This window comes from Onychostruthus taczanowskii, unplaced genomic scaffold, assembly GCF_017590055.1.
Source record: "Onychostruthus taczanowskii isolate IOZ18803 unplaced genomic scaffold, ASM1759005v1 scaffold43, whole genome shotgun sequence".
Classification (NCBI taxonomy): domain Eukaryota; kingdom Metazoa; phylum Chordata; class Aves; order Passeriformes; family Passeridae; genus Onychostruthus; species Onychostruthus taczanowskii.
The window spans coordinates 5410856-5422954 of NW_024501792.1; the positions used below are offsets into that span (position 1 = coordinate 5410856).

Genomic DNA, 12099 nt, shown 5'->3' on the forward strand with positions numbered 1-12099 from the left:
CCCAAACCTGCAGCTGCCACTCTCCCAGCTGCCTGGTCCCCTGTGCCACTCCATCCCCCTCAGAGCTTTACAGGGAGCTGGTTCAACTGGCTAGCAAGTTTCCTCCTTTTTTTTCCCCCACGCTTTTTTCCCCTTTGCTGATGAAATCAGCACTTAATAAAATCGCATCAGGCCCAGATGTTTTCTCCTCGGGTCAAGATTCAAGGAGGTGAAGTCAATTAGAGCTGCAATTTATCGCTGTCACACACGGAGCCCCCGGCACCGGCACCGGGCACTGCTCTGCCCTGGGCAGAGCGCCGGAGCCAGGCGCCCTCCCCGGGTGGCGAGGGGATGCAAACACATCCCAGGGGATGCAAACACATCCCAGGGACAGAAAACACATCCCAGGGGATGCAAACACATCCTAGGGGACAGAAAACACATCCCAGAGGATACAAACACATCCCAAGGGACAGAAAACACATCCCAGGGGACAGAAACATCCCAGGGGATGCAGTCATATCCCAGGGGATTGGAAACATCCCAGGGGATTGCAAACACATCCCAGGACACTGCAGTAACACCCCAGGGGACAGCAAACACATCCCAGGGGATTGCAAACGCATCCCAGAGGACAGCAAACGTATCCCAGGGGATTGGAAACATCCCAGGGGACAGAAAACATCCCAGGGGGTTGCAAACACATCCCAGGGGATGCCAACATATCTCAGGGCACTGCAAACATCTCAGGGGATGCAAACACATCCCAGGACACTGCAGTCACATCCCAGGGCACTGCAAACTTCCCGGGGGATGCAAACACACCCCAGGGGACAGCGAACATCCCAGGGAACAGCAAACACATCCCAGGGGAGGCAGCCACACCCCGTGGATTCCACACGCCCCTGCTCCGTGCACATCAAAGCCGCACCCCGGCGCACACAGCTGGCTGCACAGCTGGCCCTGCCTTCAGCCAGCTCACACCGTGGGGGCTGCTGAGCCCCATCGCTGCCCGGGGAGCCTGCGGGGCTGGGCCAGCGGCACCGCCGGAACCTCCTGCGGCCGCTCCTCATTAGGAGGCTCCCAAGGAAGATCATCAGCTGCCGCACCGGCCCGAGAGCAGCCACAGTGTGCGAACATTTCACCTCGGTGTGCGGCTTGATGCATGTTCTTTTGGAGCTGAATGGTATGATTTTGGAACATTAATAATCAGGAAAAACACCGGGGGGTTTTTTTTGTTGGTTTTTTTGGTTTTTTTTGGGGTTTTGGGGTTTTTTTGGTTTTTTTTTTTTTTGTTTTTTGTTTTGTTTTGTTTTTTCTTTTTTTTTTTTGTTTGGTTTTTTTTGCAGTGGGATGAGTCAAGGAGTAAACCTAGCTTAATTTGGGCTCAGCCCAGGGATGTTCCCTGTGTAAAAGAAGCAGCTTTTTGTTGGTGAGGCAGTGCCTAAAGTGATTTGGCATCATCCTCCTGATCCAGACCCTGGAATACCAAGCAGGGTCCGGATGGGCCAGGCTCACAAACAAGAGACTGCACGTGGAGGAAAGCAAGGACAGGGGCGTGATCGCTGCCCCCAGGTATTCACAGACTTGGCCGAGCCTGTCAGGACACGGCATGGAGTGGTTTTGTTTTGTTTTTTCTTTTTTTTTTTTTTTTGGTTTTTTTTGCAGGGGGATGAGTCAAGGAGAAAACCTAGCTTAATTTGGGCTCAGCCCAGGGATGTTCCCTGTGTAAAAGAAGCAGCTTTTTGTTGGTGAGGCAGTGCCTAAAGTGATTTGGCATCATTCCTGATCCAAACCCGGAATACCAAGCAGGGTCCGGATGGGCCAGGCTCACAAACAAGAGACTGCACATGGAGGAAAGCAAGGACAGGGGCGTGATCGCTGCCCCCAGGTATTCACAGACTTGGCCGAGCCTGTCAGGACACGGCATGGAGTGGCCACACGGATTTTCCACGTTTTTATTAATAAAACGGCCGATGGTGCAGAATTGACCCAGAAAACCGCTTGGCCAGGGCCCCTTGACCACTCCTCGCCCTTCCTCCGTGGGAAGCCAAGCCGTGGTGGCCCCGAGCCCGCGGGCCGTGCCCGGGCTGCGGCTTTGCCCGCGCTCCCTGCCGTGTGCCCCGGCCGCTCCTCGCTCCGGCCTTGGGGCGGCCGCAGGGGACGCGTCAGAACTCCTTAAACCTGCGGGGACAAAAGCGAGCGGCTCAGGGCGGCGGCACGGCCCCGCGGGCTGGGAGCGATGGTGGACACTGCGATCCATGCTGGGCACTGCGATCGATGCTGGGCACTGCGATGCTGCCGGAGATGGAAAGGGAAAACAGCTGTGCCGGGAGAGCCCAGCCCCGTCCGCGCCACCAGGAGGAGAAGCAGGCGCGAGGAGGAGATGCAGCCACTGTTGTGTCTCCGGCCAAAGCTGAAATGTCCCCAAAAATCCTACAGCGTTTGTGCCTCTTCTCTGCAAGCTGCTCCAGAGACACTCCCCAAAGCGCTGAAGACACTGCAGCATTGCCACATGAGCCAGCCGCTCCCCCCAGCAGAAACCAGCCAGCGTTTGGTGCCAACGCGGCTGCTGTCATCCCCTAGGACAGTCGTCACCCTAACCAGCCCCGGCACCAGAGAGCAGAGCCTGGCAGCCCTCCACCGGCAGCCGGAGAAGGAGATTTGGGCCGCACTTACCGCAGCACGAGGCCCAGACTATTGGTCTGTCACCTGCAAACACAAGACATAAGGGACGGAATGTCCGCAGGGGTCGGGGTCCGGCAGCCCCACTGCCAGGACTGGCGGTGGCCCCTTCCTTTAGATGTCACATGGGGATGTTGGTGGCAATCGGAGCCAGGGCAGTGCTGATTTGGAGATTATTTATACACTCGCTGCAGTGATTCACCCAGATTTGATTAGCCAGCCCTGGCTGCGTGTAATCAAGCTCAGTTGCACAGGTGGGCAAAGCCTATAAATTCAGTCCTTTCAAGTGCATTAATCAATGCCAATCGATTGGGCATCTGGGCCAGTATCTGCTAAATCAGCCGGATTTAAAGGATGCGCTGCCCAGCCACATCTCCCTCTCCCCGCTTCCTCCCACACTCTTCCCTGGCCATTGCAATTTGATCTTTTGATTCCCAAATCTTGATCTCGGCCCTAAATGATTGGAGCAGTGGCTATTTCTAGGCTGAGCCTGCAAAGTGAAACTCAGAATCAGAATGGATCAGGCTTGTGTTCGCATTTAATCCTCAGGGCTCAAGTGAAGATACTTACACCGAGCTACTTCCCATCCATCACTGACTCTGTTAGCTGCACACTAGAGCTACAAAGACACAAGGACACTGTGTTTAGCACCCCAAGTGTTTTTTGAGGTGCAGCTGGCTAAAATCCCCCAGGCGCTGCCCCGGCTGGAGGTGGCAGCGTCTCAGTGGCCCCAGGGCGCGGGGCAGGCGGGCTGGCGATGCCCACGCGAAGCTGCAGCAGCGACAGCAAGGGGTAACAAACATCCTTCTGCAGCAGCAGCAGCGACAGCGTGCCCGGGCGGCGCGGCACCGGGGGCCGCTCTGGGCTGGCAGCTACGTACCCTCTCTGCCTCGCCATGGAGCCACACCAGCCACGCGCCTCCTTGACCACCACGCGAGCCAGGAGCTGCAAGAGCAAGGGTGCAGGGTCGCTGCAAGGCTGGGGCGCTGCAGCCTCCAGCCCCGGCACGATTCCCACCACCAGCCGGTCAGTTCTACAGCTCTGCCCAGCAAAGGTTATGAACTAAACCTGTGCGAGGAGGAAAAGCCAAGTGAAAGCAGAGGTCTGGAGTCTGGGGGGAATAGATTTGTAAAGAATTCTCAAAACTTGACAGAAAGTTTACACAGTCTTGTATATTTGTATGTAAATACTGAGATAAGGTGTGTAACCTTAGGAAGGTTATGGAATGGAGATGACATTGTTGAGAGAAAGAGATTGAAGTACAAGTAAGTTTTATTAGGTTTCAAAGTATGATTTTGAAGAAAGATTAAATATTTTAGAGAATTTGAATTGTGAAAAATGTATTGTAGTAGAACTATGTGGGGAAGAAATACAGGTGATTAGTGTTAAAAGTAATAGTAATATTGTGTAGTAAAAGTTAATAGGTTGAAAAACATTTATAAGGTATTGTAACTAGAAGATAGGTTAGTTTCTGATGGAATGGTGTTGAGTTTTTTGTGACTCACTATTTATTGAGACTGATAATAGAATAAAATATTTTAAAACATTTCTCAGTTACCCATCTCTGTAAAAGTTGAGAAAACTAACAAAACAGTGCCTGGTGTGAGGAAGGAATAATTCAACTATCTAAGAGGTGTTTAAAACACCTCTTAGTTACCCATCTCTGTAAAAGGTGAGAAAACCAAGAGCCAATACAGGCCTTTGCACTTTGCCCTGTGCCTGGATGTCTTCTGAGAACCATCTGAGCCCTCCAGCAGTGAGCAGGCAGCTAAAAGGGAGCCTGTGACACCCCAGGGCAGACAAAGGAGTTCTGCCCAGGTGACACCTACCAGACAAGCCAGGACATCAGCTGCTATCAGCATGTAGAACACGTTATTCCAGCCCGTGGGAGAGATGAGCCCTGCCAGCAGCGGCCCCAGCGCAGCACCTGGGGGGCACACGAGCCACGTTAGCCCTGTTCACACCTGAGAGGGGAGCAGGACCCCCAGCACCCCCCAGGACACACCAACAGATCCCGTGCCGTCGATGATGGCCGTGACAGTCGAAAGGGCTTTGGCATTTCCTTTGAGAGACTCATGGGTGCCCTGGAAGGATGGAGGGATAAAACATCAGGAGAAAAAGCAGCTTTGGGGTGCACAGCCAGCATTTTCCAGAGTGAAGCCAATGTCCCAGGCAGCAATTTCCATGTGTCAGACCCAGCCACAGACAGGAAGACCAAACTCAAATGCTGCCTGCAGCCAAACCGTGGCAAAACTTGGATTGTCAACAGGAGGCAGAAATTCCCAGGGAATCTGCCACCAAATATTTCCACTCTGCTCGTGCTCAGAGAAAGATGCAGCAGAGCTAAAACACAGTCATGTGGCCAAGGTGAAAAAGCAACAGGAAAAAGCCCTGTATTTAAGGGAGGGTGTGGAGAGCAACACCAGGTGTGACAGCTCTGCCCTTCTCCAGTGGGCTTCAGAGGCATTGGAAAAGAAAGGTAAAGTGCAAAAATCCCAGCAAAACATCCCTCTGGGAAAGAGGGAGCAGGCTCTGGGTGTGCAAGGGCAGCGTGGCGGGGTTGAGGTGCACCTCTTACCAAATCTGCCGACACCGCTGTTGTGATGAGCGCGTAGGGCCCATTAACCAGAGCACCACAGATGATCAGCATCGCTGCAGAGGAACCCGGGAAGAGATGAAATCTTTAGGTGCAGGGAGCAGCAGGACATTGGATGCATCATCCCCACCCCACGTGTGGACATTGCTGTCCCACACATCCGTCTCCTGTGCATCTCCACTTTCCCATGAAGATCCCACTCAGCAGGCAGTGAACACTCATCCAACACCACCCTCCCCCAAATTCAGCCTGGGAGCCTGGCTCAAGAGGAGGAACAAAGGCAGGTGAATCCTCAGTATCTTCCAGCACCACTTCAGTGACAGGACCAAGCTGCACCATGGAGCTCCTTACCTATTGATATGCCAATGCCGTTCTGACCCACATGGTTATACAGGAACAGCTGGAAAAGAGAAAAAGGTGAACCAGTTATGGCTACTCCAGCTGTTTTACCAAGAGTTTTCCTTGCAGCAGTACCCTGGGAATGGGATGGAGAATGTGGGGACCTGAATTACTGCTTGTGCCAAGCACCAGCTGGGATGGGGGGCTGAGTGCACCCTGACCTCTGCATCCCACTGGCATGATGAAATACCTGGCAGCTGGCAAGCAGAGGTGCTGCCACGATTTATGGCCAGTGAGGCTCTGCCACGTCCCACAGCTGCAGCCAGACATAATTTGCCCCAAAGGTGCTCTCGGGGCCGCGGACGTGACGCAGCCCCTCTGCTTCCCAGCACGTGCCAGCTCCTTCAGCAGGAGAGGCTCCCACCCCAGAGCCAGCCAGGACTGGATTACAGCTAATTAACCATGCTGTGGAAGCAAAGCCAAATGAGCTCTGTGCAGGTGCCTGGGAAGGACATCCAGGCCAAGTTCCAGTGGAGCATGAGGCCGTTGGCATGGGGGCTTTTGGGATGAAAATCAAAGAGACAAAAGCTGGACTGGATCGGTGGGACCCCTAAGGCTTTGAGAAGAGTTATGGCAGGATGGAAAAACCTAAGGGTGTTTTTAGTTGTCAAGGTCTCTGCAATCCCTCCCCAGCCCCTAGAGCTGGACATCCTTCCCAGGAACATCTGGGCACGTGAATCAATCTCAGCCGAGCGCGTGACCAGCCTATCCCGGGCACTTGGGAAGAGGAAGGCAGCTGTGACTCAAAGGAGCCGGAGCAGAGGAAAGCCTCGTGATGGGTTTTGAGCCCATGTGACAGCTCACCATGGGAGCAGCGACCACCAGCATCACGCAGCACGTGGTGGCTCTGCCGCCAGTGTAGTCAGAGATGAGGCCAGCGAAGATCCCCCCTACAAGAAAGAGTCACAGGTGTCACTCACACCGCCCCAAAGGCAGAGCTCTGCCCTGGCTCAGCCCCAAATCAACGTGATGCTCTTTCATCCCCATCTTCTGACCAGTATGCCCCCAAGGTTAAACATAATAATGTCAGAGTGAAGAGCTTTGATTTATCCCTTCCACTTCCTCCCTGCAGATGGTTTCTCTGCACTTCCATGCCGCCCTGATCTCTTCCACATTTGCAAACAATAGGAAAAGGAGCCTGAGCAAGTGAGACCTGAGGAAAGAGGCTGTGATGGTTGGCAAAACAAATGGATACCAAAATAAAAGGGATGGGCGTTTGCTGCCTGCTGAGTGCTGTGAACACTGAATAAACCTCCTGGGGGAAAGAGATGGTGTTGCCTGTGGGGGGCACCAGCCAAGGCTGGTCAAGGCCAGGATTGTCCCTAAATCATCCCAGACCCATCCCTCCATCCCGGTACATTGACGAACCTAAAATACCCCCGACATCAAAGAGGGTCGACAGGTCCCCGGCTTCCTTGGCACCGAAATGAGCTGTGGGGGAGAGGAGAGGGGTGAGGAGATGCTTCCCTTGCAAGGCTCACTCGCACCTTGCTGTCCCCAAAACTCACCGACGTTGACAATGTAGAGGGGCAGCCAGTACAGGAAGGTGTAGCTCACCAGCTTGGCAAAGAGCAGGCACAGGGAGAACTCCACTACGCCCTGGGAGGAGAGGAGGGGACATCAGAGGAGCCTCCTTACCCCTGCCTCCTCTGGATGGTGGGTTTGTCCCATTTTCTGCCCTGTGGATGCTCTGAGCTGCTCTGGATTTGCTCTTTCCTCCATCCCAGCACTCACAGGTATCCGAAGTGCCCCAAGGAAGCTGATGGCTTCAGGCTCCTCAGCTGGCTCCTTGGGGCTCTTGGAGTGGTCCACATTGCTCTGGCCTGAGAGGCTGTGTGGGCCCTCATTGGAGATGACTGCTTCAGGATCCTTCTCACTGGTGGTCACTCCTCCAGGATCCTCATCAGCAGCCATCTAAAATCAAGGCAAAAGCAGCACATGTGGCTCTCGTGGCTGGAGGAGGCTGAAACATTGGCTCTGCTGCTGGGGCATGACCCAGAGGATGCTCCCAGTGGAAGAGCAACAACCATCCCCTGTGACAGCTGAACATTGCTCTAATTCCTGCCGTTACAACCTGATGACCCTCTTGTTTCACCCAGCCCAGGACGGGCCCCCTGGGAATCAGCGTGACTCACGTGATGCAGAGGTGGATTGCAGTCAACATCCTCAGGATCTGCACGGAGAAAGAATACCCTGTGAGGAGAGCCTGGAGCAATCCCACTCCACCTGCTCTCCCTCCAGCACCTCACAGGGGCTGGGAACCCCCAGGTCTAGGCTGCATCTCTGGGTACTCTCTTCCCCAGTAAAAACCCAAAAGACTCCCCTGGTATTTCCTAGAAAGGCAGGCTCAGAGGAGTGACTGGTATAGGGGATGAGCCTGCCTGGACAACCCCAAAATGATACTGAGCATCCCCATGGTGGTCAGATCCACATCCCTGCTAGCCACAGGCTGGAAATAAGTTTTTGGGATTGTCAAAAATGCTTAGAGATGGGCAAGGTGGAAAGTTGTTTGTATTATACTGGTTGTCTGCTGTGCCCCAGATGACAACACTCACACTCCACGAGGAAGAAGAAGCAGATGATACCCACGACGGTGATGATGATGCCAGGCACAATAAAGGAGAGGCCCCAGGCAGAGGAAACCCAGGCACCGGCGATGAGCGACCCTAAGATGTTGCCAACGGAGGTGTGCGAGTTCCAGATGCCCATGATCAAACCTCTCCTGGTGGGGACACAGCCGGGTCAGTGGCACTGGGGTGGCTGCCAGGGTCAACAGGGACCAGGACTGGCATGAGACACATAGGAGAGAAACTCACTTTCCTTTGCCAAACCAGTTTCCAACGCATGCCACGACAGCAGGCCAGCCTGTTGTCTGCACCAGCCCATTGCAGACCTGGCAAGAGATGGGAGCATCACCCAGCACGCACCGACCGCAGCCACGCAGCCCTGCATTGCTCTGGGCTGCTGGGCTGGAAAACAGCCACCCCTATCCAAAGCTGTTAAGAAAACACTTGGTTTGTTTGTTTTTTCCCTGCTGGGGCAATCCTGGGGCCGTTGGCATGGCTCCCATGGCTAAACCGGGAGTGGCTGGGGTTGCCAAACCAGCTGCCCGCAGCGCTCAGAGACGGGCACGCCCGGCGGTTTCGACGCCCACGCCACGCACAGCCAGGTTTTGCGGGGAGTGGAAACGCTCAGCGCTGCCCTGCTCAGAAACTGGGCCACGCCAACCCCTTGAGGTCATTGAAAGACTATGATAAAGCCCAGGCACAACACACCTGCACGACGATGAAGTACCAGAGGACGTGGATGTCCCAGAAGTAGCCGAGGCCGAAAAGGGCGGTGAAGAGCCCGCTCACCACCATTCCCCCCGACAGGTAGTAGCGCAGAGGGAGGCGCTCCCCAAAAATGCCACTGCAGAGACAGGGGAGAGCACAGCAGAAGCTGAACGGGTGATGCCAGCAATGGGCATTATCACAGCGAGCCAGTACCCGAATCCTGAGCGGATCCCTGGCTGCTTTCCTGTTAGCATGACCCCATCCCAATGGAAACCAGTTTCCACCAGACTGGTGCAAACTGGTGAGTGGAGGGGAAGGCCCTGAGTACCTGATAAACATCCCGATGGCGTAGGCCACCAGGAAGGCATTATCCAGTGCCCCAAAAAGTTCCTTGTAGTTGTCCCCATCTGGAAAACAAATATTAGGGCCACCTCAGGCTGGCCCCCACCTTGTGTCCCCTCCCCGTGGCTGCTGGCTTCATTGTCCCCCCTTCCCCAAAGCCTGGTCTCCATGGGGGCTTCTGGGGGCATGGCCAGGTGCCATCGGCACTGGGACCTGGTCCTGTCCTGGACTTCACCACCCGCTGCTGCCCTTTGGCCCAGGGGCATGGGACAGATCTTCATCACTTAATTACCTCCGGGTGCCTAATGAGCAGCTGGCTCCCTGCCAAACCCTGGCCACGACCTGGTATTAGGGAATAGGGGAGCCCAACTTGGCTGCCACAAGTGTGGGTTTTGGGGTGCCTGGGGGAGCTCAGCCTTACCAAAGGGGGCCCAGCTGCACCAGGTGGTGCTGTTGGAGTCATTGTGGGGGTTCGGGCCCAAGGCTGAGCAGTTGGGGTGCAGCTGGCTCTGCAGGGAGAGAGAGGGGGGGTGAAATCAAAGTGCTGTCAGCACTCTCCTCCCCACGTGCCCTCTGCAGGCTCCCTGTCCCCACAGCAGGGGTGAGGCTGGAGCTCACCTTGACGATGCTGATGGGTTTTCGGGAGAGGTGGTAGCTGGTGTAGGAGAGGAAGGTCAGTACCAGAGTCAGTCCCCGATAGCTGTGGGAGGAAGGAAGCAGAGAGGTCAGGGTTTGGTAGGACAGGGAAGAGTGGCCTCAGAGGCCAATGAGACTCTTCTACTGGATTGGTAACCTGAACCAGCTCAGCTGAGCTGGTCAGGAAGTGAGCAGACCCCCCAAAAAAGCCCAGGATGTGGCTTAAAAAGATCAGCTGAGTTTTGTGGGGAACATCAAGCAGTGTTTCCACCTCCTCAAGCAGTTACATCCCACCGAAACACAGGGTGAGCAAGTGCCTTCCTGGTGTCACGAGTGGAAACTGTGCTGATTCATCATCACTGCCAGGGTTAATCAAAGATAAGCTGGAAAAAAAAGCAATACCAGCTCCCCTTCCTCCACCAAAAAGCCATTTCACCCCCTTTGCTTGGATTAAATGCAGGGAAAGGGGGAGTCTGGGCTCAGGAAATGGGGATGCTGCACCCATCAGAGCTAACAGATAAAGCCTGGAGAATCCCAAGTAGGATCTAGCACTCTCTGGAGCAATATGAGTATCTCTGCAGGAGCTATCCTGCCTTCAGGAAGAGTTTTATGGCAGCACAGAGGATGCAAGTAGTCAGGGGCAGCTGCAGCACACAAACATGTCACGGGGTTGCTCCAAGTTAAAAAAAAACAACCTTTCTTTTGGTGGTTTTGGCCCATTCTGCTCCTCTTTGCAGTTTCACTTCTCCCTGGAGCTGCAGCAGTGACGGGTGTCCTGCAAATCCAGCGCAACTCCCTGCGCTGTGGTGCCAGCTCCAAGGCTGCACTGTGGCTGAGAAACTGCTGCTTCCCACCCCAAAAAATGAATAAACCACCCAAAATCGCTGCTAGTGGCTGCAGGGCTGATCCAAGAGGAGCAGAGAGGCCACAGTAGGGAAGGGGAAGATAAACTTCACATGCAACACCCCCTGGGTCAGACACTTGGGTGTACAGTTTTTTTTTACCCTACACGTTCTGGCAGGGAAAATTCCAGCAGATGGAAAAGCAGGGGGGGGGCGTCTGGCAATGGGCTTCCAAAAAATCCAACTATTACTCAAAATTAAATGGGCAGCAGTCCCATCACCTCATCAAAAGAGAAGGCAGCAGGCAAGGTTTCTGTTTTGGCCACATCCCACTGAATTTTGAGTGTGAGGGCCTGAGACATCTGGAGGCTGGTGGGTGCTGCTGCCCACCTCGAGGTTCCCCCTCCCAGGCCAAGTCCCAAGCCCTGGGCCGCAGTCGGTGTGAGCTGATCCCAGCTGGGTCCAGTGCCTGAAGGCAATGCTGGGCTCTGGGGGAGTGACCCTTCATCCCTGTCCATGTCAGTCCCCAGACAAGTGGTCTCTGGTGCTGGTCCCAGTGCTGGTGCCGGTCTGCTGGTCCGGGGCCAGCCTCCATCCCAGTGCCAGTCCCTATGCCCAGGGCCAGTCTCTATCCCAGTTCCACTTCCAGTGGTTGCCAGTCCCCAGTGGAATGACACCCCTCCTCCCTAACCCGGGGCTGAACCCTGTGCCGGTTCTGGTGCCCATCCTGGTGTTGGCTCCAATGTCCAGGGCCACTCTCTATTGCAGTGCTGGTCCACGGAAGAGCGAGCCCTGTTCCAGAGACCGTCCCTATCGCGGTGCCGACACCCTCCCTGCCCGATCTCAGTCCCTATGTCCAGGACCAGTCCTGATCCCCCTGCGCAGAGCCGACCCCGCTCCCGGCTCCGGTCCCTAGATCCAGAGCCAGTCCCCACACCCAGGGCCAGTCCCGGTCCCGGTCCCTACAGCCACAGCCAGTCCCGATCCCGATCCCTATATCCATAGCCAGTCCCGGTCCCGGTCCCGGTCCCTACACCCACAGCCAGTCCCACTCCCGTGCCGTGCCCCATCCCGCTCCCCGCTCCCGCTCACCGGCTGTCCCGGGGGAGGGCGCGGAGCAGGCGAACCCCGGGGGCGAGCGCTGCCCTCATGGCGGGCGGCGGCGGCACTCGGGCACCCCCGGCTCCTTTTCACCGCCCCCGGGGCCGCCGCTCCCGCCCCGCCGGCCCCGGTCCCGCCCCGGCCCTGCCCGGGCACGGCCCCGGTTCCTCGGCCGCGAGGGGTGAACCAGGCTGCCCTCGGTCCCTCTAAAACAAATATCGCCTTCAAATCCGGCTGGAACGAG

At 55.7% G+C, this 12099-nt stretch overlaps 1 protein-coding gene across 3 annotated transcripts; it reads right to left on the reverse strand.

Moving 5' to 3' along the window:
* Positions 1-1923: 1923 nt before the first annotated feature.
* SLC37A2 (solute carrier family 37 member 2) lies at positions 1924-11974 on the reverse strand. 3 transcript variants are annotated; one of them, XM_041413848.1, is made up of 18 exons: positions 11847-11974; positions 9895-9976; positions 9698-9785; positions 9263-9341; positions 8935-9070; positions 8476-8552; positions 8215-8381; positions 7795-7832; positions 7394-7573; positions 7168-7258; positions 7028-7090; positions 6464-6549; positions 5612-5660; positions 5243-5316; positions 4670-4748; positions 4494-4591; positions 3545-3609; positions 1924-2163 (listed from the first exon to the last, which is right to left on the reverse strand). In XM_041413848.1, exons 1-18 carry the CDS (start codon positions 11903-11905, stop codon positions 2148-2150), a joined length of 1527 nt encoding a protein of 508 aa, XP_041269782.1. In that variant the 5' UTR covers positions 11906-11974; the 3' UTR covers positions 1924-2147. The 3 variants fall into 3 exon arrangements, with proteins under 3 accessions (XP_041269782.1, XP_041269781.1, XP_041269780.1); XM_041413847.1 differs by lacking the exon at positions 1924-2163 and adding an exon at positions 3171-3283; XM_041413846.1 differs by lacking the exon at positions 1924-2163 and having other exon boundaries at positions 3306-3609.
* Positions 11975-12099: the final 125 nt, after the last annotated feature.

Bases quoted from the DNA above. Each gene is read 5' to 3' on its own strand.
- SLC37A2 (XM_041413846.1), bottom strand. From the start codon at position 11,905: ATGAGGGCAGCGCTCGCCCCCGGGGTTCGCCTGCTCCGCGCCCTCCCC. The intron at 8,382-8,475 runs GTGAGTTTCTCT...TGTCCCCACCAG, and splicing joins AACTGGTTTGGCAAAGGAAA to GAGAGGTTTGATCATGGGCA. The intron at 3,610-4,493 runs GTAGGTGTCACC...TTGCTCTTGCAG, and splicing joins CTGATGTCCTGGCTTGTCTG to CTCCTGGCTCGCGTGGTGGT.